This window comes from Penicillium diatomitis (assembly GCF_028827545.1).
Source record: "Penicillium diatomitis strain IBT 30728 chromosome Unknown utg000001l_segment0_segment0, whole genome shotgun sequence".
NCBI lineage: Eukaryota > Fungi > Ascomycota > Eurotiomycetes > Eurotiales > Aspergillaceae > Penicillium > Penicillium diatomitis.
Window position 1 is genome coordinate 1501884 of NW_026623173.1, and position 27097 is coordinate 1528980.

At 51.6% G+C, this 27097-nt stretch overlaps 7 protein-coding genes across 7 annotated transcripts; 1 reads left to right on the forward strand and 6 right to left on the reverse strand.

Annotated features, from left to right (window-relative positions):
• Positions 1-564: 564 nt before the first annotated feature.
• On the reverse strand, positions 565-1611 carry N7539_000452 (sterol desaturase family protein; the record flags this gene model as incomplete). Its single annotated transcript, XM_056930056.1, has 1 exon — positions 565-1611. One exon carries the CDS (start codon positions 1609-1611, stop codon positions 565-567), a length of 1047 nt encoding a protein of 348 aa, XP_056794349.1.
• Positions 1612-3455: 1844 nt separating this feature from the next.
• N7539_000453 (serine protease) lies at positions 3456-4214 on the forward strand (the record flags this gene model as incomplete). The annotated part of the gene is made up of 1 exon (XM_056930057.1): positions 3456-4214. One exon carries the CDS (start codon positions 3456-3458, stop codon positions 4212-4214), a length of 759 nt encoding a protein of 252 aa, XP_056794350.1.
• A 922-nt stretch (positions 4215-5136) lies between these two features.
• On the reverse strand, positions 5137-6745 carry N7539_000454 (SEC14 family lipid-binding protein; the record flags this gene model as incomplete). The annotated part of the gene is made up of 4 exons (XM_056930058.1): positions 5137-5670; positions 5753-6127; positions 6210-6351; positions 6471-6745. 4 exons carry the CDS (start codon positions 6743-6745, stop codon positions 5137-5139), a joined length of 1326 nt encoding a protein of 441 aa, XP_056794351.1.
• Positions 6746-7746: 1001 nt separating this feature from the next.
• N7539_000455 (putative transcription factor (Snd1/p100)) lies at positions 7747-10577 on the reverse strand (the record flags this gene model as incomplete). Its single annotated transcript, XM_056930059.1, has 2 exons — positions 7747-10266; positions 10440-10577. 2 exons carry the CDS (start codon positions 10575-10577, stop codon positions 7747-7749), a joined length of 2658 nt encoding a protein of 885 aa, XP_056794352.1.
• A 3205-nt stretch (positions 10578-13782) lies between these two features.
• sod1 (superoxide dismutase SOD1) lies at positions 13783-14923 on the reverse strand (the record flags this gene model as incomplete). Its single annotated transcript, XM_056930060.1, has 5 exons — positions 13783-13805; positions 13869-13965; positions 14042-14193; positions 14320-14499; positions 14911-14923. The coding sequence occupies 5 exons, from the start codon at positions 14921-14923 to the stop codon at positions 13783-13785; spliced, it is 465 nt and encodes a 154-aa protein (XP_056794353.1).
• Positions 14924-16335: 1412 nt separating this feature from the next.
• On the reverse strand, positions 16336-17594 carry N7539_000457 (sedoheptulose-7-phosphate:D-glyceraldehyde-3-phosphate transaldolase TAL1; the record flags this gene model as incomplete). The annotated part of the gene is made up of 4 exons (XM_056930061.1): positions 16336-16956; positions 17046-17329; positions 17437-17448; positions 17537-17594. The coding sequence occupies 4 exons, from the start codon at positions 17592-17594 to the stop codon at positions 16336-16338; spliced, it is 975 nt and encodes a 324-aa protein (XP_056794354.1).
• Positions 17595-19115: 1521 nt separating this feature from the next.
• Positions 19116-27097, reverse strand: N7539_000458 (Beige/BEACH domain protein; the record flags this gene model as incomplete). The annotated part of the gene is made up of 7 exons (XM_056930062.1): positions 19116-19145; positions 19231-19608; positions 19668-19973; positions 20037-23620; positions 23686-24124; positions 24178-24545; positions 24607-27097. 7 exons carry the CDS (start codon positions 27095-27097, stop codon positions 19116-19118), a joined length of 7596 nt encoding a protein of 2531 aa, XP_056794355.1.

The window sequence follows — 27097 nt, forward strand, 5'->3', positions numbered from 1 at the left end:
TGGAGATGGAGCTCGGTGCTACCTGGTACCTCCAAGTCGTCATCGAACTCGAAGTCTGGCTCATTTCGGTTTACTCTTTCTGTTCCGGTTGCTTCTCCTTCTTGACGGATTACCGTAACGGACTGGATTTTGCAGACTAGGAACTTGAAATTGAGCGTAGCGCAATGAGGATTATCCTGGGTTGATAGGGCAGAGTGGGTCATCTTAGACAAGCACTACCTACATACATTCGGCCAGGTATTCATTGACTGTGAACGTTTCTGTTTTCGAACCTTTACTAGGTTCTCGGCACGGCGCCCTTCCTTTGTGACTCTGACTGCTCGTCCTCTACATCATAAGAGGAGCATACAGATAGACGATCGGGAAGTAGTACAATTTATCTAGGCAAAGTGAGCGAGAGCCAGGGCCAAAGTCGGAATCATTGTCAGTCTCACTAAGGTGAGAGCGCTTCTTAGTTCGTAAAGTTCTCGTTTCTGTATATCACAGTACACAATCATCAATTCATGGACATAATGCCTTTCGTTTCAACAAGTTTCTCCTTTTTCATTCTCAGCTCTGCCTCAATCAATACAACGGCATAGGAGACTGATTGACATAGTCAACATTAGTCGGCACCGACTCGATCCGATCACAACAGGTGCCGAAGACACGGTCCCATAATCGAGTCTGCTTGCCGTAGTTGTGGCTCTTCTTCCATCCCTTACGATGATGCAAATCATGATCCTCAATGACGAGCTCGGCATCAAACCATCGCAGAAGCCAGCTCAAGGTTGAGGGCGGAGAGGCATGGACACGAAGACCTGAGTGACCGGCAAGCTCGGCGAAAACGACATACTGGTGGCAGATCCACCACTCATAGAAGCCAATTGGCATGCCCATGAGTCTAATAGTAAAGTAAGTCATCAGGGGAATACCGGCAATGTCAAAGAATTCTTGCTCGGTATCGGCGTAAAGAGTGAGCAGTGGGTTCGGGTGCTTGGTCAAGTGGTGAGTTCGGTGGTATTTCCATAGACCGTCGAAGTCATGCATGACGCGATGATACCAGTAGAACCAAAAGTCGAGAATGATGCCATATAGACCGATCTCGAGCGGTAGCCAGGCAAAGCTCATGGATGAGGGTGCCTCTGCCGTCCGATAGGCGAAGAAGACGGTAAACATAGGCCGGAAAGTCGACGTCGACATGAGCGACCGAACCACTTTGGCGACGCCAACGTCGGGTACTCCGTCTCGAGCATGCTTGTCGCCATCTAGGAAGCCATGGGTGTGCCCCAGGCGTCGGAGCACGTGGAGTTCGTGGATGGCGATGGCCTTGAAGGCGATGCTGTAAAGTATGAATGCACCGATCGGGCCGAGATTGTGGCCCGTATATTGCACAAAGGCGTGCTGTAAAAGGATCGGGATCACGGCGTGGGTGAGCACCCAGCGATGCATCGACCAGTCGGGAACGTATGGCACTGCATCTTCCTTCACATGGACAGGAACATCGGCATCGAGGTGCTCTGGATGAATGCCAAGCACCTCATAGAACCAGTGGTGAAATGTCCAGCCTGAGCGATCCTGTAGTCGCCAGGTTGACTTCATGGAGTCTTTGGGATTTCGCTCGGTCGTCATATTGAATCGCGAACCTTTGCAAAAGTCCTTAACGAGCAACAACCAAATCTGTCCGAAAGACCCTTGGGCCTCCTGGTGCTTTTAAATCACGCCCAAAGCCCCGGACAATATTGACAATCTAACTCACCTTAGCGCCATCCATAGCGGGCAGACATGCCGATCCTTTCGATCTTGGGGAAAGGGCGGGCCATCGTTCCTCGCTGTTCGGCTACGAGGCAGTCGGCCGACGGGCGTCGATCCTTAGACATCTGCAGAGGCGCTCTAAAAATGCGTCCTACGGTCCTACTGCCTCGAGGTGTCGTCGGAGAGGCATGTGAATCTCCACTTTCTCCGCCTCCGCACAAGTGAAGCTATCCGAATGGGGCTCAAAGGCACCGGGCGCATGACGTCGATCGCACGCTCATTTGGTTCCCCTTTCACTATTCTTTCCCTGTCTTCATGTGAGTCGGGCTCCTAAGAATAACAGCATGCAGATTTTGGCGTACAATCACGAGGGATTTGATCAAACCGGTCCCGAAGGTAGCCCTGGATCCTTGATGAATGACATCAAATTGAGGGTGAGGGGCCCCAGACTGTAGTTCATCCAACCGTGGTGTGAGTGGAGGACAAAAGAGTGGGAACAGGGGCACAACCTGGCCTGCGCCGCAATGTGTGGAGTCAGTGCGGTGCTCCACCAACTCCTACAGTAGTGGACATGTCAAGGCTATATCGTCGACAGCCCGCCCTTATAAATGTTCTCCACCGTCGATCCATGTGTCGTACGAGAAACGTGGAACATGTCGCACGAGATTCAGCGCTGAAGTGTCGGGCCGTCGATGATCTGTCACACCAAAAGGTCCAGATACGTCTGCGGACCTGCCAGGTTAGGTATTCTGCTGGTACACCTCTCTCTCTCTCCGATAGCCCACTCAACTTCTTCGGTAAAGCACATTACCTTGGCCTCAAGGTTAGTACCTGAAGCGGACCTGACTTCTGGAACAGGTTGGGTTCACATGCCCCGATGGGCCTCAGGCGGCCGATCCGGTCATGTGATGTTCCCCAACAACATTTCTTCAGTCTGGAATCGCTTCGTCTACTCTCCCATATCGGGCCCTCAATTTTCTGTAATTCTTCCAGTCATATCAGCAAGGTAACCACACAATTGTCGATTGAATCGGTCAATCCCATACCTACCCAACATTTGTCGGCGAGGATTGATCATGGTTTGCCCTTAGCGATGCGGATAGGCCATGAATCTGAAGTAACTTCCAACGTGGTCAACTTCTGAGAGACATGTGACGACCTCTATACGCCGAGCAGCCTCAGAGAAACGAAAATTCTTGTGAGCAACCGCCACGCATCCATCTCCTGGAGGGCAGACTCGAGCGACCCTCCTCCGTTCCACTGCAATCTTCACACGGAAAATCATATATCCTGTCCAGCGCCATGAGATGAGCTGAAACTCGTGTGATAGAGTCTCCAGCTATCGAAGGGGCTCGGTCCAGCTCGGAGCGGGCTACCTTGCAGACCCAGAATGTCGATCATGGAAGACTGGAGAAGATCTCCCGACAATCAAGCGTACATATATGGACGACGAGTCTTCAAGACCCCTTGTCTGTGCAGCTAAGTCTGATTCATAGTCGACTTGAACAGGGCGAGCTTGGCTGCAAGGGCTGGTCAATAAACTTTCTTCTGAAGAATTACCCCCCCTGGCTTTAATCTGTCGAGTGAAAGAGAAAACACCGAGCAACTCTTTGGGGACAATATGGATTGCCAGTTCTTTAAGAGGGCGTCCTTCGCGTCGGCCCCGTCTCGCTGTCAAGGAACATCATCAATTTCAATCGTCGTGTGAACCCAACACAACCATGAAAACATACACTGTGGCCACCTTGCTTCTCTCAGTTGTCGGATTGACTCTCGCCAACGACGACATCGTCGGCGGTCAACATGCCGCCATTGGCGAATTCCCGTATCAAGTCTCGGTCCAAACCTCGTCTCACAGATGCGGTGGTTCTATCATCGATAAAAATCACATCTTGACCGCAGCTCACTGCGTGGACGGGCTGACCGCCCAACGCTTGAGGATCCGCGCGGGCTCGTTGGATCGTAACTCGGGCGGCCAATTCGTTAAAGTGTCCAAGGTCATTGCACATGCCGGATACGATGCCAAGTCCATTGCTAATGACATGGCGATTCTAAGGCTCGCTTCGAGCCTGACCTTCGGATCCAGGGTCGCGGCGGTGAAATTGCCATCGTCGACCGACGATACACCGCAGGTCGGCACCAGATGTTCCGTCACTGGCTGGGGAACCACTTCTCCCGGAGGGGCTTCCATGCCTTCGAATCTCTTGGTTGCATACGTCAACATTGTGGATCATCAAAAGTGCGCCAAAGAATACGCTGATCAACATCCGCTTGATGATAAGATGATCTGCGCTGGAGTGCGAGCCGGTGGTAAGGGTGCCTGTGATGGAGACGGTGGTGGCCCACTCGTTGATGCCAGCACGGGCAAGCAGGTCGGAGTGGTCTCATCGGAACCGGGATGTGGGAAACATAATAAGGATGGTGTTTATGCTAGCACCGCGGCGTATCTTGATTGGATCAGGAATCAGACGGCGCTCTGACAAGCGGCTGAGAGGCGGCCCTCCATATTACCTTCACTTGCTTCCCTTCTGCATCTCATGCCCGTTTTACTTCAAGGTTCAACGAGCGAAGAGCAGCTTGAAGTTTTGCGGGTCTTAATCACTGAAAGCAGCAATTTCAGATTTGAAATTCACTGTTCAATCGAATCGATAACTGCTCGCGTAAAAAGTCAGAAGGGCTGTTAAACTAGTCTGTACTCTGTACTATGAATCCCTGGCAAGAAGATGCGCATAGTCTAGAAACCTTCAATAACAAGTTTCACCCAAGATCTGGGCCAGCCACACAATATGGAATCGAAAGTTCGCTTCGCATCCATGTGGGCTTTGGCTCGTCGAGACGTGGCTTAAAATCCGGAGGCCTACGTCCAGTAGCTAGATCATGGCCCCTGACATGGAGCACGTCTGAGGTGGTAGCATGGAAAGATGACGGGAGATCATACATGTGCTCAGCAATATATTGATGTGCTGGATTGAAATGTAAAATTCCAGAAGATCGAAAAAGGCCCGAAAATACCCTCGTTCATTAATGCAAGACAGGGTGTGAAAACATCAAGAATATGCTCAAGAAAGGCCCCCGGCCTCACTCTCGTAGATATATGCCGGGGTAAGAGAAGAAATGTCAGAAATGTCAATCAGTCGGTAAAATACCAAGGGGAATAAAGACAAGTGGGGAATGACAGTCTATAAAGAGAAATTGTGTAATTCTGCACATGTGAGAATCAAAGATCAATAAGAAGGAACGGGATGATGAATTGACCCGGACAAGCCTCGGTCTACGCAGCAAAGTCATCTGCACCTGCATCCCCGTAACGGAGCTCGAATGTACACACCAATCAATAGGCGAGCATCGATGCCAGGATTGAGAAATTGACAAGATGCCCAGACCTGCATGTATTTCATATCTCTATGCGGCGGCAGTTGTGGTCTGGGGTTCCTCCGCATTCACGGGAGCGTTGTCCAAGACCGTCTTTTCATCCTCGACAACCGGAGGGTTGGGTGTGGTCTCCGCACCGCCGTTCGCTTGCGCTGTAGAAGTACTCGCGGGGACCTGAGTCGCTTGAGTCGAACCTTGGGGTTGCGGCACAGGAATGGTCTTTCGGCGCGGTGTGCCATCCACTGTACCCAAAACTTCAACGGTGTCCCCCTTGAAGAGGACTGGACCCTTGAGAAGCTCCTTCTTCGACGATCCATCAGCTGCGGGTTGTTCAAGGTCGTGAACAAGCTCATGGGCTGGCGCATCCAGGTTGGGCATCTCTCCCCATTGCCATTCCAATTCACCACCATATTGCTTGGGGATGCTGCTGGGTTCCATGAAGGAGGTCAGAGTGGAGTTGACCTCAGCAGCTGAAAGAATGAAGATCTTCGACGTGGTGTTGGGGTCAAACCATCGCTTGATCCAGCTCCAGACAGTTGGGAAGAAACTAGGTGCGCCGATAATCTACGAAATGAAACGTACGGTTAGTTTTGATGTCAAGGTCCACGCAAGGACAAGTGCGAGGCAGAGCTATGGCAGAACGTACGAAAATCCGATCAAGCGTCTCCGGATAATGAGCTGTGGCCAGCACGCTGGCATCCTGCATGTGACTCTTCAGGTTCCAGAATTGCTTCAGTCCCACGCCGCTCACATCCACGATATTGGTCGACGATACGATAGGGGTCTCCGGGTTAGGACGTGGAAGCGCCGAACACAAGGGCATGACAAAGTTCAAAAGGTTCTCATATAGCGCAAACAGAGTCAGAAGTCGCGGAGGAACGGATGACTTCTTGTGTGTCTCGGGTTTGGCCGAGTTCATCGTGTCGTTATAAGCAGCCATTTGTTTCGAGTTCAAATGACGAATTTCAAATACGTAAATGGGGATACCGCGGCGATCGCGACGACCAGTCCATTGAGGGTACTGTAATGAGAGAGATGAGTGTCAATATGTGAGCCAGGTAACCTCGGCCACTTGAATCAATTGTCGGACACAGAGTACGTACCATTCGTCGCGACGCCTCATATTTGTCCACTGCAATATTCGCATAGAGATCTTCGATATCGTTTTCCTTGCGCCAATCCTCAGTGTCCTTGAACTGGCCCCATGCGCCTTCCACATCGAATCTCCGGGCTCGCAGGAAACGCCTAAACAAAAGAAATCATGATTAGCCCAACCGTCGCATTTGTAACAGGTGTATTAGAATTTGAGCACAAAATTGATAGAGGAAATCTTGAGGTAACAAGAGCACAGAATTCAAACATACAGCATCGTCGCATCTCCATGACTCGCCGGCGAAGCCTCAACGCCATCTGCGGCCACAACAGCGGGGGTATAGTACTTGTGCTCCGCACAAACTTTCTTGAACTCTTCAAGCTTCGCCTCCTGCTCCGGCGTCAAGTGATGCAGATGGCCCGCCAACCATGCCGTGCCCGCAGCCTGGGATGCCGACGCAGCCGCATCATTCTTCGCTGCTGACGTCGTGCGGGAGAGGTCCTGCTCCGACGTCTCACTGTGGTGGGACTTGGTCCGCCAAAGCATGTTGACGGTGGTAATCGAAAAGGTTCAGAGACAAGGCTTTCTTTACGACTGTGCGAGCGAATGCGCAGTTCAGCTTTGGAAACACAGAAACCCGATCGAAGTCGTCAATATCGTCTTCTCTGATCTTGTCTCGAATCCGATGAAGATGACGCTAGTGACGGTCGTCGGCGATGGCGGATGGGCTATCGGGCGGTCAGCCACAAAAACAAATTCTGGTCAGGAACCTTGGGACGAACGCCTTCCGGTGCCACGGCTCTCACTTGCTGGATTATCAATCAGACGGCTGACCGCTCATATTTGTGACAGTCGCTCTGTTCAGGGGCAATGTTGCACAGCACGTCAAGACCCTCCGAAAGTCAGAATGCTTTACAGCTATGGAAAGTCATGCGCACGATGACCTTGGCGAGGCCATATCGAGAATTGGAAGGCGCATGCATTCACGCTTGACTCACTCCACTTTAATTGAATCTGTCTCTTGTCCAATGATCTACACGTCCTAGAGCAGATGGTCCGGATCTTTCTTGTCCATGCTCTTTGCGCCTCTGCCGACCAAATCAAAGGGAAGAAACTCTATCGCGTGTATCGTGAAACGCGGCTGACCCGATCCACTCCCGAAGGACAGGATCCTGTTGCTGTAGTTGGTGTAGCGGTAGTATGAGCACCGGGCTCAAAGAACTAGATCATGTAAGGAGACTGAGATTACGAGGTTGAGGTACCACCTGACTCGACTGTCGTACTCAAAATGCTTGAATTTTAAGGATCTGTAAGCATCGAGCTGGTACTCTGATCAACAGTGCTTGCAAAAAAAGTGAAGGCTAGTAACCACTGATCGCGCGTTGAAAAAGGTAAAGATTGAAAAAGGTAAAGAAATTTGCTTCGAGATCGACCCGGATCTTCATGATCCGCCCAAGGTTTTGTACACACAAAAGGCAATGATGCCCTGCGGAAATGGTTCATAAGAGAAAATACACGGAGTATTCAATGATATCGGAGTCATTGATTTAGTCCTCGGTCAGATCGCCGTACTCCCACATCCCCAGACGGTTAGCCTTAGCCTCGTCCTCTAGCTCACGCAGGTGCTGCAGGGTTTCGGTAGAAGCGCGTTCCCAGGCCTTCAGCTTACGGGGAACCATGGCGAAGCCCTCACTGATCACATCGGCATTGATGCTGTGATCGAGATTCTTAGAGACCGAGGGGTCGAGGAGGGTGACGTGCAAAAGGCCATCAGCTTCCACGTGGTCGACGTTGGCAACCAGCTGACGATCAAAGGTCTGGTCACCGAGGAAAGCCACGGCGTCATCCATGTAGTCTCGGGAGGTGGGGAATTGCAAGAGGGAGAGAACCGCATCGATGGCCTGGGGTCGGAGCTTCTGAGCGGAGAACTGAGGTTGTGTCAGAGGACGCAGGGCCTTCCAGGGCAGCGTCTCGGAATTGCCAAAGTCGATGTAAAGCACCTCGGCCTGCTGCTTCTCGCGATCATTGCGGCGGACCCGGGCGCGGTACCATTGGCCATCCTCGGTGAACTGGGCTGCAACCCAGTCGCCGGCCTTGGGAGGGCCGGGCAAAGAGGTTTCATTGGCCTTGTTGATGTGGAAGGCGCGGAAAGCGCTCATGAGCTCAGTCAAAGCGCTTGTACCGCTGCCCACTTGCTGCAACTTGAGGCGACCAGTCTCGGGGTCAATATGGGTGACCATGACATCACGATAGTCCTTGCGACGAGCTGGAACAGCAGCAGCAGCGGTCTCATCACTGTTGCCATTCGCGGCCTCAGAGTCCTCGGCCACAGCCTCCTTGCTGGGGTCCCAGTCATGCCAGAGACCCTTACGGGCATCCTTGGCACGCTGTTCGGCCGCAAAGTACTCGTTGGCGTGACCGGACTGCTCGGCGGAGTAGGCGTGCACGGTGGCCAACCCTTCCTCAAGCAGAACCTTGGTGAAATTCTCCTTGTTGACATAAAGGGTGCCGATGAATCCACCAACCTTATCGATCGTCTCCACGTCAATCTCAACATCGCGTTGCATGCAGCGACGGTTGGCAAGATCGTGGGCTTCCTGACCGAAGGGCTCACCAACGTCGTTGGGGCCACGGGCGGAGCGGGGAGCGCGGATGCCAGACAGAACCAGAGTCAGCTTGGCGTTCTCACGGGGCACAAGGACAGTGAAACGAGAACCGGACTTGACAAAGTCGACGACGGCAGGAACACGCTTAGAGCGCTGCAAGATGCCGACTTCGAGCTTGGCCTTCTGCACGCTCTCAGAGTAGTCCTGGTATTGCTTGACCTTGGGCGGCTTAGGTGACCACATGCCACGGGCCTCCTGTTGAGCCTCGGCTTCAGCAACGAGGAGAGAGTCGTAGTCGGGGGATCGGTCATCATCATCCATGCGATGACGGATTACGGAAGCGTATCCAGCCTCAACAAGGGCCAATGCAATGTCGGTGTTACCCTGGATAACGGTAGCCACCTCACGCTCCTCATAGCCTTCATTAGCTGGCTTCTTGCCGGTGATTGTGACCTTCACATTTTTCCCGATGATCTTCTTGCGCAGGAATTCCTTGGCATCATTGGCGAACGGAGCCTGCTTGGGATCGGAAGGCTTGGGTTGGCGGATACTAGCGAGGCTGATCTTTTTCTCCTGGCCAGCTTTGTTGCGGATGAAGATAGTGTCGGCATTCAGAACCCGGCTCACGGTGTAGTCCAGAGCAGCGGCACCCGTGCCTTTGGGTCCCACGTGGCTGGTGAAAATACCCTTGCGGGCATTCTTTGCCTTCAGCTCGGCCTGGCGAAGCAGGACCATGTCTCCACCAAGCATGGCCGAGTGGTGGTCTTGGCAGCGAGCCAAGCCCTCCTCAAGGAGGAACCGCGCGATGTTACCGTTGGGGTGAAGGAGGGTCGCGACCAACTGGCCTAGTGGGGTGACACCAAGCAGGAAGACCTTGACCTTACGCTGGAGCAGCCGAGTTTCCACAAACTGCTGAGCGTCATCACCGAAGGGCTCTGCAGCATGTTCCTTACCATCGGCGGTCGTACGCTTGGCCGAAGGAGCACGAACACCAGCGACAGCCACCACAGTCTGGATGTGCTCGGTGGGTGAGACCATGAGACGAAGCACCACGCGGTCTCCATTCAGGACCCTCTCAACGATACCCTCCAGTTGCTCTCCCTTGAATTGTGTGACGAGCTCCTGTCCATTGGCAAGCTCGTATGTGGTGTCGACCAGACCCTTGTCTGAGGAACTCCAGAGACCCTTGCTCTCATCTTGAGCGAGTGATTCAAGGGCCCGGAGCCGATCCAGCAGCGCCAGGGTCTCTTCGGAGTCATCGCTGCGCTTTCCAGCCTCCTCACGGACCTTGCTCCAGCCTTCCTGCACGCTGATATCGGGGAGCTGTGCATCAAACCCAGGTAATCGGATAATACCATATTCCCGCTTGGCACCGGTGGGGATGGAGTAGACGACGTGGAATTGGATGACCTTGCCGACAAGCAGTTCACGGAGAAACTCGCGAGATTGGAAAGCGTAAGGCTAAAGTGGTGTGAATGCATCAGCCAATGCGTTCCAGAATTGATTGCATAGGTATCATTTCTGAGCACGCGACCCCTAAACATGTGAAAGGGTGGAGATGGAATTGAAATGGAAAGCAGGGCGTAATGCAGCAAACGGAGTGTTGCATGCTAGAAGCAGGCATAAGAACATACCTCGTCGCCTTCCCTCCTCAATCGTGGCGCAGACACATAAGCTAGAGAGAGGACACGCTCTTGTGTCGGGTTTGTGAGGTTGGACAACACTACAGTGTCGCCTGAGAGGACCGACTTCACACGGGCTTCAAACGTCATTGCGAATGAACTTTTGAAGACCACTGCCTCAGCTAGAGAGTGATATCAGGACTGACGCACAAAGAACCAAAGATGAGGATAGGGTGAAGGGATCAAAAGAAACCAAGGGGGCAACTGCGGCGAAATCATTAGAGCTTCGGAGCAGAAACGTGGCCGCTGTCTGTGGGGAAAGCGGTCTAGACGGGAGCTGCGAGGCTTTGACTCTTGGCCTTTAGTGACTTGGGGACACGGACCACGCAGCCACGCACGGATTGCGGGTTGGCTCAAAGGAGATGCCGTGAAATCAATGGTTCCGAAAGTTCACACGGCGATTCGAATGCGATTGAAAAGTGTAACACAAATGAAATTTAATCCGAGGGTTGATAGTCAGGGATGTGAGATCAGAACTGACGCAAGTCGTTTGTCGACCTCCAGATACACCCTCGCTCCAATGGTCTTTGTTGCATGAATTTATCGGGCAACTGTGCTAGAACCACCTACTTGGTAGGTATTACTATCCATTGGCATCCTACATGTATTTATTCAGCTATGGATTCGAACATACTAGAGGGGTCGTACAAGACCTCTTGTTCCTTGATTCCTGAATTAGACTCAAGCCCTGTTTTGCGCTCTAGTGACTCATCCTTCATCCTCGCACTTATAGCAATCGAATGCTCAGAAGCCCTTGATGCTCCAAGATGATATTTTCATTTCTCGGGAACAGTGATGCTCATCCTAGTATAGATTCCAAATTCTCCTCATTGGTGAACCGCTAGCAGAGGCGTTTGCGAGGCATAAAAGGGAGATTCTCTCCTACTTGGCTGTAGCAATTTGTTCAGCCAAATGGTGATAGCTCGAGGGGTGATGAGGGAGAGAAGAGGAGGAAAGACCGTCCCAGGAAATTTCGACGTCTATATATTGATCTAGAAATACACGAGAATATTCTCGCTGGTTGGTCCGATCATGCTGGCAGAATGTTTTCGTATCGGTAGAGGGTGCCAGTTCTAGAGAGACGAGGAAAGGCTTCGAATGTTGGAGACGTGCCTTGAGTCAGGTCACCTGCTTTGAGTGAAGTCACTACCCCATGTGTGATCCATTGAGTCGGGTCATAGTCCGCGAAGGGTCGTTTGGTTTGAGTCAAAGACTCGCCGTCCGAAGGGGTGATGATGATGGAGAGAAGAGGGCGAAGGAACGATTGGGGGGAGATTTTGCTGATTATATATTCCCCTTGTAGTGGACGAGAAGATTCTTGCAGGTTCAATCAGGTTTGGGTCAACGTCGTGGACACCAATGAATCCGCTTTCTAAGTGTTTGAACAGTATCATTTCCCCGTACTTCTTCTCGACATTCAACGACCACTCTCTCATTAGCCACGAAGCCTGCTTCCTAGATTGATGTCAGCATGTAATGACTGATACATGATCAACGTATATGGTGTCTTTGTCTTCCAGCCTTACTACGACAGCTTTACGCGTCGAAACTCCGAAAAATAGTTCCGTGGGCTTGACGTATATCTCAGCCGACAGTAAATATAATTTGCACGAACGATTAAACCAGAATATTAGGAAATAAGATACTGAGCATAATATTTCACAACTTCAAATTCCCTAATGTACGAGCCGTTTGCTATTTATCGGGGATGGTAGAAAGCTCAAGGTTGCGAGTCAGGTTGAGACATCTCGAATATAGTCACTGTGTCAGGGAACCTTGTAAGTTAAGTCCTGTCTGAGTTCCCATGACTGGGGTATGCATGCCTAATGTTGTTGGCTTGGCACTTTAGCTAGGGAGACCCGCAGAGAGAACTCTCATTGCTTCGATCAGTGATCAGATTCTCGGGCTGTATCAATGGCAAGGGTAATTTCTGAAAAGAGTGAGAGAAACATTGAGCTCGGGAGAGATTCCATCTCCTTGTTGGGTATCTAGCTCATGGTAACATGATCACATTCCCCAGGAGAGAGACATACCCGTCTTTGAAACTCTCAGAAACCCCTTGCAAAGAATAAAATCAACATGACAATCTGTTCACAGCCGTTCCATCAAGTTACCTGCCCGCGGCATTCAATAAGGCCTACGATTCGACATCCACACTAGCAACGGTAGTGCCAGTTCTAGGAGAGGTGCAATAGAGATTTGAAGGTGTTAAGGTTCCTACCTCTGCAAATCCCATTACCCAATCTGAAGGTAGGACGAGCTGAAGTAAGTAGAGGGCTTTCTACCCTCTACTTATCCTCTACTTATCGTCCGGAGGTGCCCCCCCTCTTTCTGTACTCTGGATATCCCATCCGTCTTCTATTTTCTTGTGTCTCACCACCTGAAATTTAACGGGCGTCTCTCTTTTACTTGCATGCGATGCGAGGCTTGATCTCCGTCAACAGTCCACAATATCGACTCTGGCGACTTGAATCATGATGTATCCATGGAATGTGTACCTAAGGTCTGGAATATAGGAAGAATGCTCTGAGCCACGGCGATAGGCGAGTCTTTAATTTGTTGTTTGACTAGCGATGACCGAGAGCATTCTCGCTGGGTTCATTACAGGCTTTTTGCCGATGGATTGTGTGACCTGTCTGCAGTATCGGGACGTTTCCAAAGTTTCACAAAGAGGAAAGATATACACTTGATTGAATGTTTGGTTAGTCGCACATGGCTCGGGAAACAGTTGTAGGATTTAAGCACGGTCGTGTCCACATTGAGAAAGTTACTGTGGATGATAGAACGAGATGGCTACATAGCGAAGATGCCGGTCGAGAGGGAGAGAAAAAAGAGAGTGAGATGGGCAAGGCGGGAGAAATCGCAACGTTGTAGGGTTCAGCACGATTCATGACATCCAGGATGCGCTGGCATCCAGCTGTGCATCGCCCAGAAGGTTCTTCCCACTGGAGATCAACCTTCATACGTGTCATTTGCAATGAAGAGGTCGAATTGTCAGATACAGCCCTTGCTCAAGGGGCGCGTGACACTTGAAGACGTCTACGTACTCGGTCTGCGAAACCAAGAGAATTCTCCATGGCTCAACCTTCCATTAGTCTTTCAAGCGGGATGGATCGAAGAACTAAGCCCGAGATGCATGAGACAGAGTTGTTTGGTCATTCATATTCAATCTAGTCATGATAGAGAAGAGTTTCCCCAAGTTCCAAATTCACGTGCACGATATTTTTGAACGTGATGCAAGTGGGGACTGGAGAGACCCGACGCTATATACGAAATTCGTAGATATTGATTTTATTTAAGCGGCAATACCGATGACACCTGTGGACTTCATCAGCGAATTGCGCTCAAGGGGCAAATCAGTAGAGAATCAGGTCGACTTACCGCAGGCAGGACGGGGACCAGCGTTACCAGTCTTCTTGGACTCCTCAGAGTCACCCTTACCAAGGTCATCAGTGCCGGCGTGAACGACCAGAGTGCGCTGTTCACAGACAATAGTGAGCCATCCAAATCAATTTGGTTGATCAGTGGGTGTGTAAAGGATGGGCCCAACTTACGCCGAGAACACTCTCAGCACCGATCAGCTTAACGAGCTTGTCCTGCTTGGAACCGACGGCGTTACCCTCGGCATCGGTCTGGAAGTTGCCAAGGTCACCGACGTGACGCTCAGAGTCCTCGGGAGCACCGTGGGTCTTGCCGAAGGGGTTGACTAGATGACAGCGAAGAGAATTTGATCAGTTCATGTGAGCCTTGGATGTGTCTTGCTTGGCCCGTATGTGATCCGTCGACGTAGAGGCCTGAGACCTGAGCCAGCCCAGAGTGGAAGGGGTCTTACAGTGAGGACCAGCGGAGGTGCAGCCGTTGGTGTTGTCACCGAACTGGTGAACGTGGAAACCACGCTGGGCGTTGGGGTCGTTGCCGGTGATGTTCCAGGAGATGGTGGTAGGGGCATTCTCGTCAGCCTGCTCGAAGGTGACGGTGCCGGAGACCTTGGAGTCTCCGCGGACGACAGCAACTGAGGGAGGACATTAGCGTTTATGTTGATGGGAAGCACTCGAAATGTAATTGATCAGGTGACAAGTTCAAAGATTGCGAGATGGCGTTGAGGGTCGGGTGCATGGAATGTGAGACTCAATCGAGATCACCTCCTCTTGCTCATCCAGTGACCATGCATTTCCACCCGTGACGCCCACCGACTGCAGGCACCCTGGAAGCTTCAGTGGAGAGCTTGGTGCTCGCGAGGACCTGCCGGTAGGGCTGAGGGAGCTCTCAAGGTGCTCAAATGTGCTCATCCCGGGGGTCCTCGGCCGATCGTGCAGTTCAACTCAGAGCCAATGAAGGGTGCGGGGAGGCCATGGGGAACAGCCAAGGGAGAGAACTCAAAATCGGTGCCTGTTCCAGACCGAGCAGAGGAAGGCAAACTTACCAGCCTTGACCATTTTGATGATTATGTGGATGGATTTATGAGGTATGAAAATTGGGGATACCGAAGTGATCAATCAGACAGGATAGGAGAGAACAAAAAAACTCCAGGAAGGATGTGTAGGACAGCGGGGATGGGACAATAATAAGGTGGATGAAGTTGAACGTGACTCTCCAACCAGCTCCTGTACGGTAAAGTGGAATCTGTAACCGTGCCGATACACGGCTCGGGTACATGGTGGGACTACGAAGCGGCCACGATTTTCCGCTGCAGATGGAAGTCGATGGAAAAGGGCCAAACCATACCAAAACATCCCACATCCCCCACCTGCCTAAGCGGGCGGCTACCGGGAGGAGGGGAAATGACATAACATCTTTCTGCAAGACTCGGGAGCTCCATCGGTGATGACGATCGGGGTACCAGCTACAGCCTAGATGCAACGAGTGAACAGTCTGTGCATCAAGCACCCCTAAATTATGATACGAAGTCGGATTTCTTTGCCTTTCAGCAAATCCATTCCCTACGTCTTACCTGTACCTCTTTCCAGCGCTCAATGTTTCCCAGCCCAATTGCAATTCTTGACCGCCTTGACGAATACCCGTGTAACCCCTCTCGGATCACTGCGGGGTTAAATCTTCGCCCAGCTCTTGTTGACTACCTAAAGGAAACCCATAAGGGAGGTTCAAACGAGCTTAGCGCATCACATCCTCCAATTCATAACTAAGCAGACCAGGCCAGGCTCGCCCTTCATTCGGCTGGGTGGTTCACCTCGGATATACGGCGATATCGGTCTCCGACTCGGCAGAGCACCCCCGATGCAATCACTTGTCCACCAGGCATACCAAGGTCATGTTGTACATCTACCTGGCGGACCTCGGGCGTGCTTTCACGACTAGGAGTACAAACTTTGATTTCTTCTCGAATTGGGCGTAACAGGATCCAACAATTGATGTGTGACTCTCGATGGAAAAAAAAAGAAATGTAAAATCTAAATGTCACATCCATTGACGTCTCGCTCAGGCGGGATGAGTATTGAGTCTTGACATATTCGTAGATCTGCCAGTTCAAATTGCGGTCCGGCAGATTCCATTCAATCCACACTCTAATTCCAATCGTGCCGACGGGAGTGTTCGGTGCATTCACACTTGAGTATTTCCCATATCTCTGGGTGTTTCTCACTTCAGCCAAATGTTGATTTAGGGGGGGGGGGGGGTGGGGGGAGAAAGGTAATTATAAATTCATCAATTCGTATCTACCGAATTCCCGAGCCATTTTGGTGATCGCCAATTTACATAAACATATCACGTGAGACATTTAACAAACCATGAAAAGTAACAGAAGTAGAAGAAAGTGAGGTCGGTCAGAATCAAGACAGGTGTCGGTTAGACCCCATCCGAATCCTCGTCCAGTCCCGCTGGCTCATCAATTTTAAGCCTTGATCTTCTCCTCAAGGATCTGCTTGAGGGTCACGGCATCGGCAGCGAACTTGGAGATACCCTCACGGAGCTTCTCGACGGCCATGGCCTCCTCGTTGAAGTCGAAGCGGAAAGCGGGCTCGTTCTTGAGGTAGCTGCGCTTGGGGATGTCAAGCTTGCTGGCAGAGGCGGCGTCCAGCTTCTTAGGGACATCGGCGGTGGAGTTGAAGAGCTCCTCCAACAAGTTGGGGGAGATGGTCAGGTAGTCGCAGCCAGCGAGCTCGGTGATCTCACCGACGTTGCGGAACGAGGCACCCATGACAATGGTGTTGTAGCCGTGCTTCTTGTAGTAATTGAAGATGTCCTGGACAGACTTGACACCGGGGTCCTCGGTGGCGGTGTAGTCGCGCTTGTGGGCAGCCTTGTACCAGTCAAGGATGCGACCAACGAAGGGAGAGATCAGGAAGGCACCGGCCTCGGCGGCAGCGACAGCCTGGACAAGGGAGAAAAGGAGGGTGAGGTTGCAGTTGATGCCGTGCTGAGACTGCAGGATGTGGGCAGCCTGGATACCCTCCCAGGTGGACGCAATCTTGATCAGGACGCGGTCCTTGGGGATGCCGTTCTCCTCGTACAGCTGTGGCGGGAAAACATATCGTTAGCGTGCGTTCTCATCGTGGGGATACTCCAACTCACGCAGTGGGATTGGGACCCGCTCTAGCTTACCTTGATGATGTGAAGGGCCTTGTTGACGGAGCCCTGGGTGTCGAAGGACAGACTGGCGTCGACCTCGGTAGAGACCTTGCCGGGGATGATCTTGAGGATCTCCTTGCCGAACTCGACAAGGAGACGGTCGAGGGTGGCCTCAACCTGCTGCTCGATGGAGCCACCCTTGGCCTTGCCGTACTGGACGGCGGCATCGATGAGCTTGGCGTACTCGGCCTTCTTGGAGGCAGCGAGAATCAAGGAAGGGTTTGTGGTGGCATCCTGGGGCTTATACTTGCCAATGGCTGTGAGGATGTCTGTTAGTGGCTACTCGCGAAGACGGCGCGATGGTGCGCCGTGGACACAGTGAAGTGTCCCGACAGCCCAAGCGATGCGAAGAGAGACTACTTACTGGCAAAGTCACCTAGAAGCATTCAGTGTCAGTATTCAATTTTTTGTTTGTTTTCCTCCTCGTGCATAATCGGCAACCCCCAACGCAGTAAGAAACTTACCAGAGTCGCAGACGACGGTGGTGCCAGTGGCCTTGAGCTGCTCGAGAGAAGAAGACATAATGTTGATGGACAGGAGTATATGTGTGGTGAGAAAACGTTGACGTTCAAGCAGAATTGAGTGGTTTGGGAAAGAGAAGAAGTTGTAGATAGTTCAGGGGAGAGAGTCGAAAGAAAAGAGAAGTGGCGAGCAGGACACTATTTAGCGGAGGGGCATTGGAACCAGAGAGGCGATGCCTCTCTGGCGGGTCGGTGGGGGGTACCTGGGAGCCATATGGTTACGCCATAGTGAGACGGGGTACCTCTACGCTGGCTACATCAGCGTTGAGGGAAGTGGGGCAAATGACGGGCCCGATGAAATCACCCGTGGGTATTTTGGCGGCACCCCAAAGGTCCCAAAAAGTCCCAGACGCATGCGAAAGACGAACGGTGAAGTAATCATTATGGACGAGATCCAGCTGCTGACAGACTCCAGTCAGAATATGACAGCCCATTGTGGCTGGGTCGATGTACCACACTTCAAGTGTTGCAACAGGATAGGTGCTTTTTTGTAGTCCCCTATCAAAGACTCTGTACTCTGTGGTCTGTACTCTGTACTAGTTACTGCCCGTGCTTGTACTTGCTCCTCCCATTGAAAGCCGGATGTCCCCGGCAAAATTGAGAAACGCATAATGACCATCCCGAGGTGGCCTCCGTAATCATGGTCGAGTGCTTGTTGACTCCGGCACTTCGAATGTACCTTGACTACTCTTATGTTCGTTCCATTGTATTCTACAATCATCCGTTCTCTTGGGTTGACTTAACCCATCCGAATCCTACCCGGTCTCTGAATGTTTCCGCGTGATCATATGTAACTCGGAGCACTCTGCACCGAGTCAGCCCAACCCGAAGCGGCGGAGGGAAGTCGACCGGCCAACGGCCCACAACTGCCACGGTGAAGTTCACGCCATGCTCACCGAGACCCGGTTAAATCTGGTCAGACACAAACGCTCCTTCAAGAACGTGCTGGGTGCTCTTGCCGAATAATTCAGGCGGCGCGGTGGAAGAAAGATCGGCCAGGGGCTCGATTTCCACCAAAGGGCTGATTGGGGAACCCATCCATCACCCCGCGATGCCCCATCCGCTCGCTGTACCTGAGCACGCGCACTTAGTCAACTACCGGCACCTCAATATCGTAGCGCGGCTATTTTCCTAGTCTGTGTTATGTGTTTTGGAAAGTACAGGACTACATGTAGTCTTCTAAATCGAGACATGTACCGGTGATGTCAATGCACCATTCTCACTGTATCCGGGGGATGATCGCTCTCAGGTGCCACCCAGTGGAGATTGCACCGCGTCCCTTGGGCTGCCTTGAATGAGGTTCAATCGAATCACTGTTTCTTGTTATAGGGGGGTTCAGAACTGATATAGATAGTAGTGGACTCCTGTCATCGTGTAGACATGTATGACATGTCCTCCATATCTCGTGTATCAGAAATGTAGAGATGCAATACAGAAGAGACGATAACTCGTAGGGCCCGAATCATAAGTCCCATACCCCAAAGGAGGTATAAGGTCCAAGATCTTACTCTGAGCAGAGGCTTCAGCGCCGTTGAACACAGTTCCACTCATACTGTGAGAAAATCACGTTAGCTCAGTTCGTCCATTGACAGCTGCGGCGAGTTCGAGTGAAGGGACATCCAAGCGTAGTGACGTACCACTCGACCAGCTTCATCTCCAGTGTACACCACCTGCGGAAGAGCCAGAATGCAACTGATACCAGTCTGAATGTTGGCGCCATTGTCACGGCTGCTATCGGTATGGTGAAGCTGGCGAATGAGCTCCAGTTCAAATGCACCGTGGCGAATAACTTTGCTCCAGATGTTGACCACGCCGCGAGCATGACCGGTGAGCACTAGTTCGCGCTCCAGCCATTCATTCTGCAACCCCTCGTAAAAGCTACAAGACAAAACCCGGTCGTCGGGTGCGTCACAGACCGGTTGATCAATCACCATCTCGCCATTCAGAGTGTACATGGTGAGTCGGCGGCCTCGGCACACAATAATGTCGCCGGTCACGTCATTGACCTTAGCGCACTGTTGATATTTCAGCCGTTAGCTTGGATAAGCGAATCAGAAGTCGGCACCAAACCTACATCGACTACACCGTCTCCGGGCAGTGTTCGCACGAAGCCACGGCGGTTCAGATCCCACAACATGATCTGACCATCACTGGATGCGGAAAGCAGAGTACTGAAAGAACGGGAGACAGCCAGCACGGTCACTGGGGTTCGGTGTCCGAAGAGAGATCCGATAGGCTGCAAGTCAACTGCCCGCGAGGTCGCAGTCACGGTCCACAAGGAAACCGTGCAGTCGTTGCCGCAAGTGACAAGTGTCCTCGAATCAGCAAAAGTCACATATGAGAGTTGGCCTATATGGAGGTGCTCGAAATGTCCCAGCAGCTGCAACGTGAACATGGATTAGACACTCGTATCATAACTCAGATGTAGGTGATCATCACGTACCTTGCGCCCTTCTGCGGAATAGAAGCGGACACTTCCGTCAAAGAATCCCCACTCTAGGTATTGATCGTACGCTGGTGGTACGTTAATACGGAGAGCGGATGTACAAAGTAGTCGATCTTGTTTCATAGCCAGTGCTGTGACATGTTCACCAATATCTAGTGAGGAACCCTGATTAGCCTCAGCGCATCGAAAGTCACAGTCAACCCGGAGCAACTCACCAAGTAGAGACAAGGGCATCTGTGTGAGCGATTCCGCCAGAGCATCTAATCGAGGTACACGATACTTCTGGCCCTCCCGCGGAGGATGCGCTCGGTGGAAAATTTGGCCAGGAGTCTGACCAAAATTGTGGATGATACCTATAGTCGCCAATCGTTCCATGGGATCAGAAATTGCATCCAAGTCCTTCGCTCCCTTATATGAGAGATGATGAAACACGTTGACAGCCTCAATGGCAGCCTCGCCCTTTTGCTTGCAGCCAAAAACAAGATCGATCCAGTGATGTAGGTTCTCAGAGACGTAAGGGCTCTCGAGGGCTTCTCGATGCTTTTGAATGAAGATCTTCGGATCACCTTTAGCCCATGGCGGAAGCTCAACAGAGTCGATTGCGGTGCGCATGTTTTGCAGCATTCCAAACTCGTATTTGTTGGAGTTGATTAGGAATTCGGGAAGATAGAAAAATTCAGGTATCAATTCGCGGACGTCTGTCATGTTTCCGCGAGATGCAGACTCCCAAGTTTTACGGACAGAGTAAAACAGACGGTCAGCATGGTCAAATGTACCACCCTGCAGGAGAAGATACGATTTGACGAACGGCTGCAGACGAATAAGGTAAGAGGTCACGATCATGGCGGACGAATAATGAGTTCCGTAGTGAAATGGTGGAGAATTGTCATCACCCATCTCCGCAAAAGCGTTGAACCTCTCACGGAAACCCATCTCCCGATCTGGAGTCTGGCAGCCCATAGGCTTGGAAAGATCGCGGAAAGTCTTGGGATTGGTTAAGTCGAGCTCTTCACTGGTGTAGTCAGCCAAAACCCACGGAAAGACGGGATATTGGGTTAAGTCGTTGAATGTTCGTCCGGCAAGGGTGTTGATCAACATGAGATAGTGGAAGTTTGATATTTCCCCGCGAACCCACTTGCGCGTAGCGGGATTGGCAGGTAGATGACCGAAAACACTTGCGAATTTGGAGCCCAAAGATTGTGGCGCATCCTCTTGACTGCGAAGGGTCTCGAATCTCCAGATATCTTCGGGACGCGAGTGACCTGCACTTCCGGTAACCTGTGGAGCCTTGTTTCCGAGCAGGGTGCAAAGATTGTCCCGCACGTGTGCGGCAAAGAACGTGAGTAAATAGCTGGTGCCGTCCGTAAAGAATATCTCCAAAGCAACATCCCGGAAGAGGAATCGGCGCTTCGAGACGCTAACAAGGTCGGCCCACTTCCAGCTTCGAGTCTCGTGTTCGTGTGAACGACGGTCGTTCGATTCTCTGCCAGCTATCATTCGTACGTAGGGATCGCGTTCGTCTGGAGGGGCCTGCCAGACATTCACAATCTCACCGTCCGCTCTTTGAAAGAAGTTGTCGAGAATGTAGATGCAGTCTTTTCCGAGGATTAGAAGACCCTCTACAGCTTCCAGGCCGATGATTCGAGACATGTTACACACGCTTTGGACCTGATCCCCGCGGTGAAGGGAGCGCATCACCCGACGGTTCTTGTCTTCATAATCCTCAAGCTCAAGCTTTGGATCATCGACCATTTCAAAGTTCTCATCCTCGATCGTGCTGCGGTCATCTGTTTCTTCCGAAGGATCATCTTGTTGCCGGGGCTCGCCAGTGGTTGTCTTCGCTATTGTTGCCTTTGGCGACGAAGCCATCTCTCCCGCTGACAACGCGCGAAGTCGGAGGTCAAGTTTGGGCGCTGGCGGCTCAGAAGCCTTTCGCTTTGGCTGATAATCTTGGCGTTCACCAGACTCGTCCGGAACAACTCGCAGACGCATGCGGCTGCGACCTTCGGTCTGATCCAGTTTGTAATTGCGTTCTTTGTCTTCCGCGAGAAGGGCACCGGGCCTCTTCAAGCCTAACAAGAGATTTGAGAAGGCTGACCACATGAAAACCGAGTTATCTTGGAGATCTTGAAGAAATCTTTGAGATTTCAGGAATTCTGACGCTGAAATATTGGATATCCAATGTGGAAGAGTAGCATCGTGCTTGCGAAGAACGTCTTCGTCGTATTTTTCCAACTGAGCCCACTGTTTGAGCTTTTCCTTGCGCTTGGAAATTCTGTGTCTAGCAGACTCTTCATTTTTCACATTTTCATCCGCAACGAAAGACTCCCAATGGTGGGACAAGACACCCAGGAAAAAGCCATCAAGATCTTGCCGTTCGTCATCGATCTCACGCAAGAACTTCTCATCATCCAGGCCAGCCAGTGCCTCGAACACGTCCGTAAGTCGGCGCTGAAGAGAAGCTGAGCCGTGACGCAAGAGGTTCGACATATCTTGAGGCTTTTGCACCAGAATCATCCGCCAAAGACTAGCGGCAGCAAGGCGAATTTGGGTGTCTGTGCTGATAAGCCGCGTGTAGAGAAGATAGCACAGAAGTTGCAGGTTCCTTGGCTGCGTTTCAGCGGCAGCGAGAAGGACAACTTGCCAGTAGCTCAGGCGTTGCAGAACAGACAAAGTCTTTGAATCATGAGCTTCGGACAGTTGGAAAAGGGTTATCCTGTAAAGCATTGCGTGTAGTGTTGCCACAGACTGGCTACACAAGCGAATGGTCTTGATGTGTGATACATCTGGACGTTGAATGTATTCCAGAATCACTCCCAGGAATTCGAGAACTACAGCAGCCCCGTTAAGGAACCACCCTTCATACACAGCTTCTGTGAGATGTGTGGCAAAGCGCGCGATATTTGTCAGGGCCCGAGCTTCGTGTAGGAGGTGAGGTCGTGTTGAGGGGATACCCTCTAGCCGCGACAGGAACAGGCTCAAGAGCCATGAGTTGAAATCAGCCTGATGTTCTAGGTTACCGGCGGGTGTTTTGTGGTATAATCCTAGTCCGGAAAAATCTTTGCGTTGTAGAAGCTGCTCTTCAAACACGTCAAGCACGAGGCTGGCGATGGACTTGACCAGGTGGTGAATTCTTGAATATTCCTCGGCCGGACGGCTCACGCTTACAACCCTTTGAATCCGCGCGAATGAGGGCTGGTTTTTGGACTTATCGGAAGAGACAAGTATAAATGACGAGCGGCGCTGCGGAGAGTCCGCACTCTCGTCGAGGTTCTCGGCAGAATCAATGATGCTCACCTGCAGTGGCGTCGAGCTGTTTTTGCGGCTCGATTTGGGACGTGTTAGAAAGCTACTTTCTTCAAAATTGAAGTCGCCGTGTCGCGAATGAAGCTCAAAGCTTGCGTGTGTGGGCTGAACACCAACGACAGTGGGCCATAGAAGACCGAGTATTTCTTGAACATAGCCAGACTGAATTGTGAAGTCCCGGAAGTTTCTCGACTCCTTAAACAACCCCTCCAGAAATGCAACAATCGAGTGCACAATGCAAGTTCCTTCCACAAGGACCTCGGATGCGCTAGTTACTGCGAGAGGATTGGATGTCAGTGGAACGCATGACGAAGTGCTCAATGCAAATCTGGAGACTTACATTTAGACTTTTGCGCAGACATGAGAATTTTCTTCGGCACATCGGAACTGACTGGCTCTTGCCCAGTAGGCTCATCCAATGATACAAGACTTTCCGCTGCATGTTTGAGCATATTCATAATGACGGGAAGCATCTCAGGAAACGCAATTCGAAGGTCGCCTTCCGCAAGGAAAACACTGAGGAAGTCCGCGGCGGTAAATGGACGGTCAAGGTCGACAGCCGCAAGGTCTTGTCCAAAAAGAATTGAGAAACAGATTGGCCACAGAACGGGTACATTCCACCATTTGTCCAGGTTCTTTTCAAGCACGGTATAACCACCATTCTTGTCGGAGAATTTTTTGCTGTAGCTGCTCCCGTGAACAATAAGTAGTCGTGCAAGGATCTTGACTGCGAGCACAACGACTTCTGGCTCATCCTCGCAAGACAAATACAACAGCCACTACGGTTCGAATAAGCGAAGAGATCAGAAGAGAGAGGACATAGTGTCCATACCTTGTTTGTGACTGCCTTGGCAAACCTCTTCAGCGGATTGAGATCGAGGGCATTGCAGAGCACCGATGCATAGAGTCGCAGCATCTCTATCGCTAGTGTCGTGCCGGAAACCTTTGTGGGTGGGCTTATACTCGATGATGAAGGCCGGGGCGAGCTTGGACCAGCAAATCGAAGGCTTCTCTTCTTGTGGAGCGCAGATGGTGTTCGGGGTCGATGTAAATTGAACGTTATGGACAGAGCGAGTGAGCGAAGAAGATCAGGAGAAAGACTACTCTCCATAAGAGCCTGGAATGAACCTAGGCAGGGACGGATTGACTCGTCGGCCAAATCATTGCTTTTCAAAGTTTCGAGCAACTTCTTGCTAACGCCTGTGATAGTCAGCAGCACATTCCACAGGAATTCAACGATCAAAGAAAGAGGGGAACTCACGCATACGCCCGAAACGTTTGGCATTGAAGTGGCGGTAGTTGCTATCGGACACGAATGTACGGAATTGGGAATAATACAAGTCAGGCACGTCTCCTTCACCTGATCTCCAGATGTCCATGTCCACAAGCAAGACACGATAAGCCAGAGGGTTCGCGATGATGGAATGATCTGGGTGTTCAAAGTCATAGCCTACGAACCTTAGCGTGAGGCGCAGCAGGTCAAGCATGAGATCGTTGTGCTCTTCAGCAGGTACGCTGATGGTTGAGGATGGCCCGATAGACGAAGGATTGGCTATTTGAAAACCTAGCTTTTCGCGCAGTAGGACGGCCAAGATTCCATAGCCATTCTCTCGTTCCATAGCTTCGCTATTTCTCCAATTGTCTTGCACGGCTTCGTAAAGTGCTTCAACGGCGAGACGAGTCGCCTGTGCTGAGTCGGCCGCTCGAACCAGACTGAGATGAACTGCTGCACAGCCACCTATACACCAGCTCGCATCGTCCATTGACCAAGGCACCGCCACTACTGGTTCTCCTGTGAGAACCCCGACTCCTTGTGGTAGCGTCAATCCATCATTGATTGCCGGGGTGCCTCCGTTCACTACCAATGCATTGCCGCCCGCCTTCGTCATATGTTGTAGGCTCTTTGCAGCTTGTTTGGAAAGGCACTTGCTGAGTCGCGACTCGCCGACGTTGCCGCCGTCATTGCTATCCAGGACGGCAACTGGAGACAGATTTATCACGACTGTTGTCTCAGGCACGAGGCTACTGGCCCGTCTTCGGATGGCTGTAACAATATCCGATTCCTCCTCTCTTCCCGGATGCAAGTGTTCATTGCGTAGATTCAGGGTGGCAGAAGCTTTGTACGTTTGAAATGATCCTAAGCAGTCTTGAAAATTTCCAAAGTATCTTGGCCCAAGGTTGTAGAAGACCGCAATTAGATCATCACTGTATGCTTCGTCGAGCAGCAAGCCATTTGAAAGAGACCATCTTGAATTGGAAACGCCCTTTCCAAGGCGCATAGCAAGATCTTGAGGGGTTCCAAAGAAGGCTTGTATCCGGGGCGGTCTGTGTGGGTTGTTGCTGACTGGGGTAGTAGGAAATTCGATCTTCAGCTGTTCCATGAACTCGCCATCCACAAACAACGATGCCCGCGACGAATGCGCAGGCTTTGCCCTTCTGTGGACAATGCAGATATGATACCACCTATTTGTCTCGAAGGTTGCCGACTTGAAGCGTACACTTGGCCGAGACCCGCGAATTGAGGTTTGAAAAATGAATTTTCTTGTATGTTTCTCTATGTAGGCCAGAACAAAGCAAGTCTGGCTCGCGTCAAATGTTCCGAAGATGGTGGTGTGCGTATTGCGATCGAATTCATCAAAACGCACCCAGGCCGCAAGGGTGTACCCGGCAGACGAAGTCGGCGGGAACGGCCGACCAAGAGTCGCAAACTCAACTGAACAGAAGCCGTGAAGGGACAGGTCGAACTGTATAGATGGTGGTTCCTTGGAGTATTTCAGCGCAGATAGTAGAAACTCGAGGTTGCGGTAATTATCGTGAGCATGGCGGTACAGAGCAACAGCATCTTCCAGGTTGTTGATGCCTTGCACACTCAGATGATGAGCCAGATCTTGGTACAGTTTCCTCTCTGTTTCAGAGTAGCCTTGCCGGAACAAGATGGACAGAATAGCAGTCAGCATACCAGTGGCATGCAACGCAACGACGTTTCTACGAGACTGTGCTGCCAGTTGGCCCAGACAGGCCGCAAAGGTCAACCGCATGATCTCGCTTTCTGATCCTGTTGAAGCGGACTCGGCTGCCCAAACGCGTACCAAGGAGCCAAGAAGCTCGGAAACCTCGACTGTCTCCGCGGATCCCATAAACTGGTCGACAGCGCTGCGCACCTCTTGTGGTGAGAGGACGCTCTCCTTCCCCCGGAATTTGGCACTCATTGCTGTAAAAGTTGTAGCCGCCGTTTCCTGACATAAAGCTGCGGCCAGTATGGCGCCATAGAGTTGCTGCGCATCGCTCTCAAATTTGCCAACCTTCCTTGTGAGGGTCGCAAGCGATCGCTCTAATGCCGCCATACCCCCGCCGGCTATCTTTCGCGCGAAGTACCTCTTGTTACCCAGGTGGGTTTTCAATGCTTCGGCGAGCGTCCCCAGAGCATCTTTGTAGATTGCCAGAAGACCTTTCCGTTCGTCATCTGACATGCCGTTGGGATCATACATCTCAGCAAGCTGATTTGTGAGCTCCAATATTGTTTGGAATCCCGCCATCTGGCGAAAGGCATCTTTTGCGACTCGCGGGCGAGCATCGTCGATGAACGTATGACGAAGACGAAGCAGAGGTTCAGTCGCCGCTGCGAGGTCAGGTACTTGGGGGTTCTCGGCCGTGGTCAGAGACCTGAGTTGGTCGACAATCGGTGCTAGGTCCTCTGCATGACAGTCGATCGCGGCGGATGAGGAGGCAGGTAGGAGGGGCGGCGCAGACAT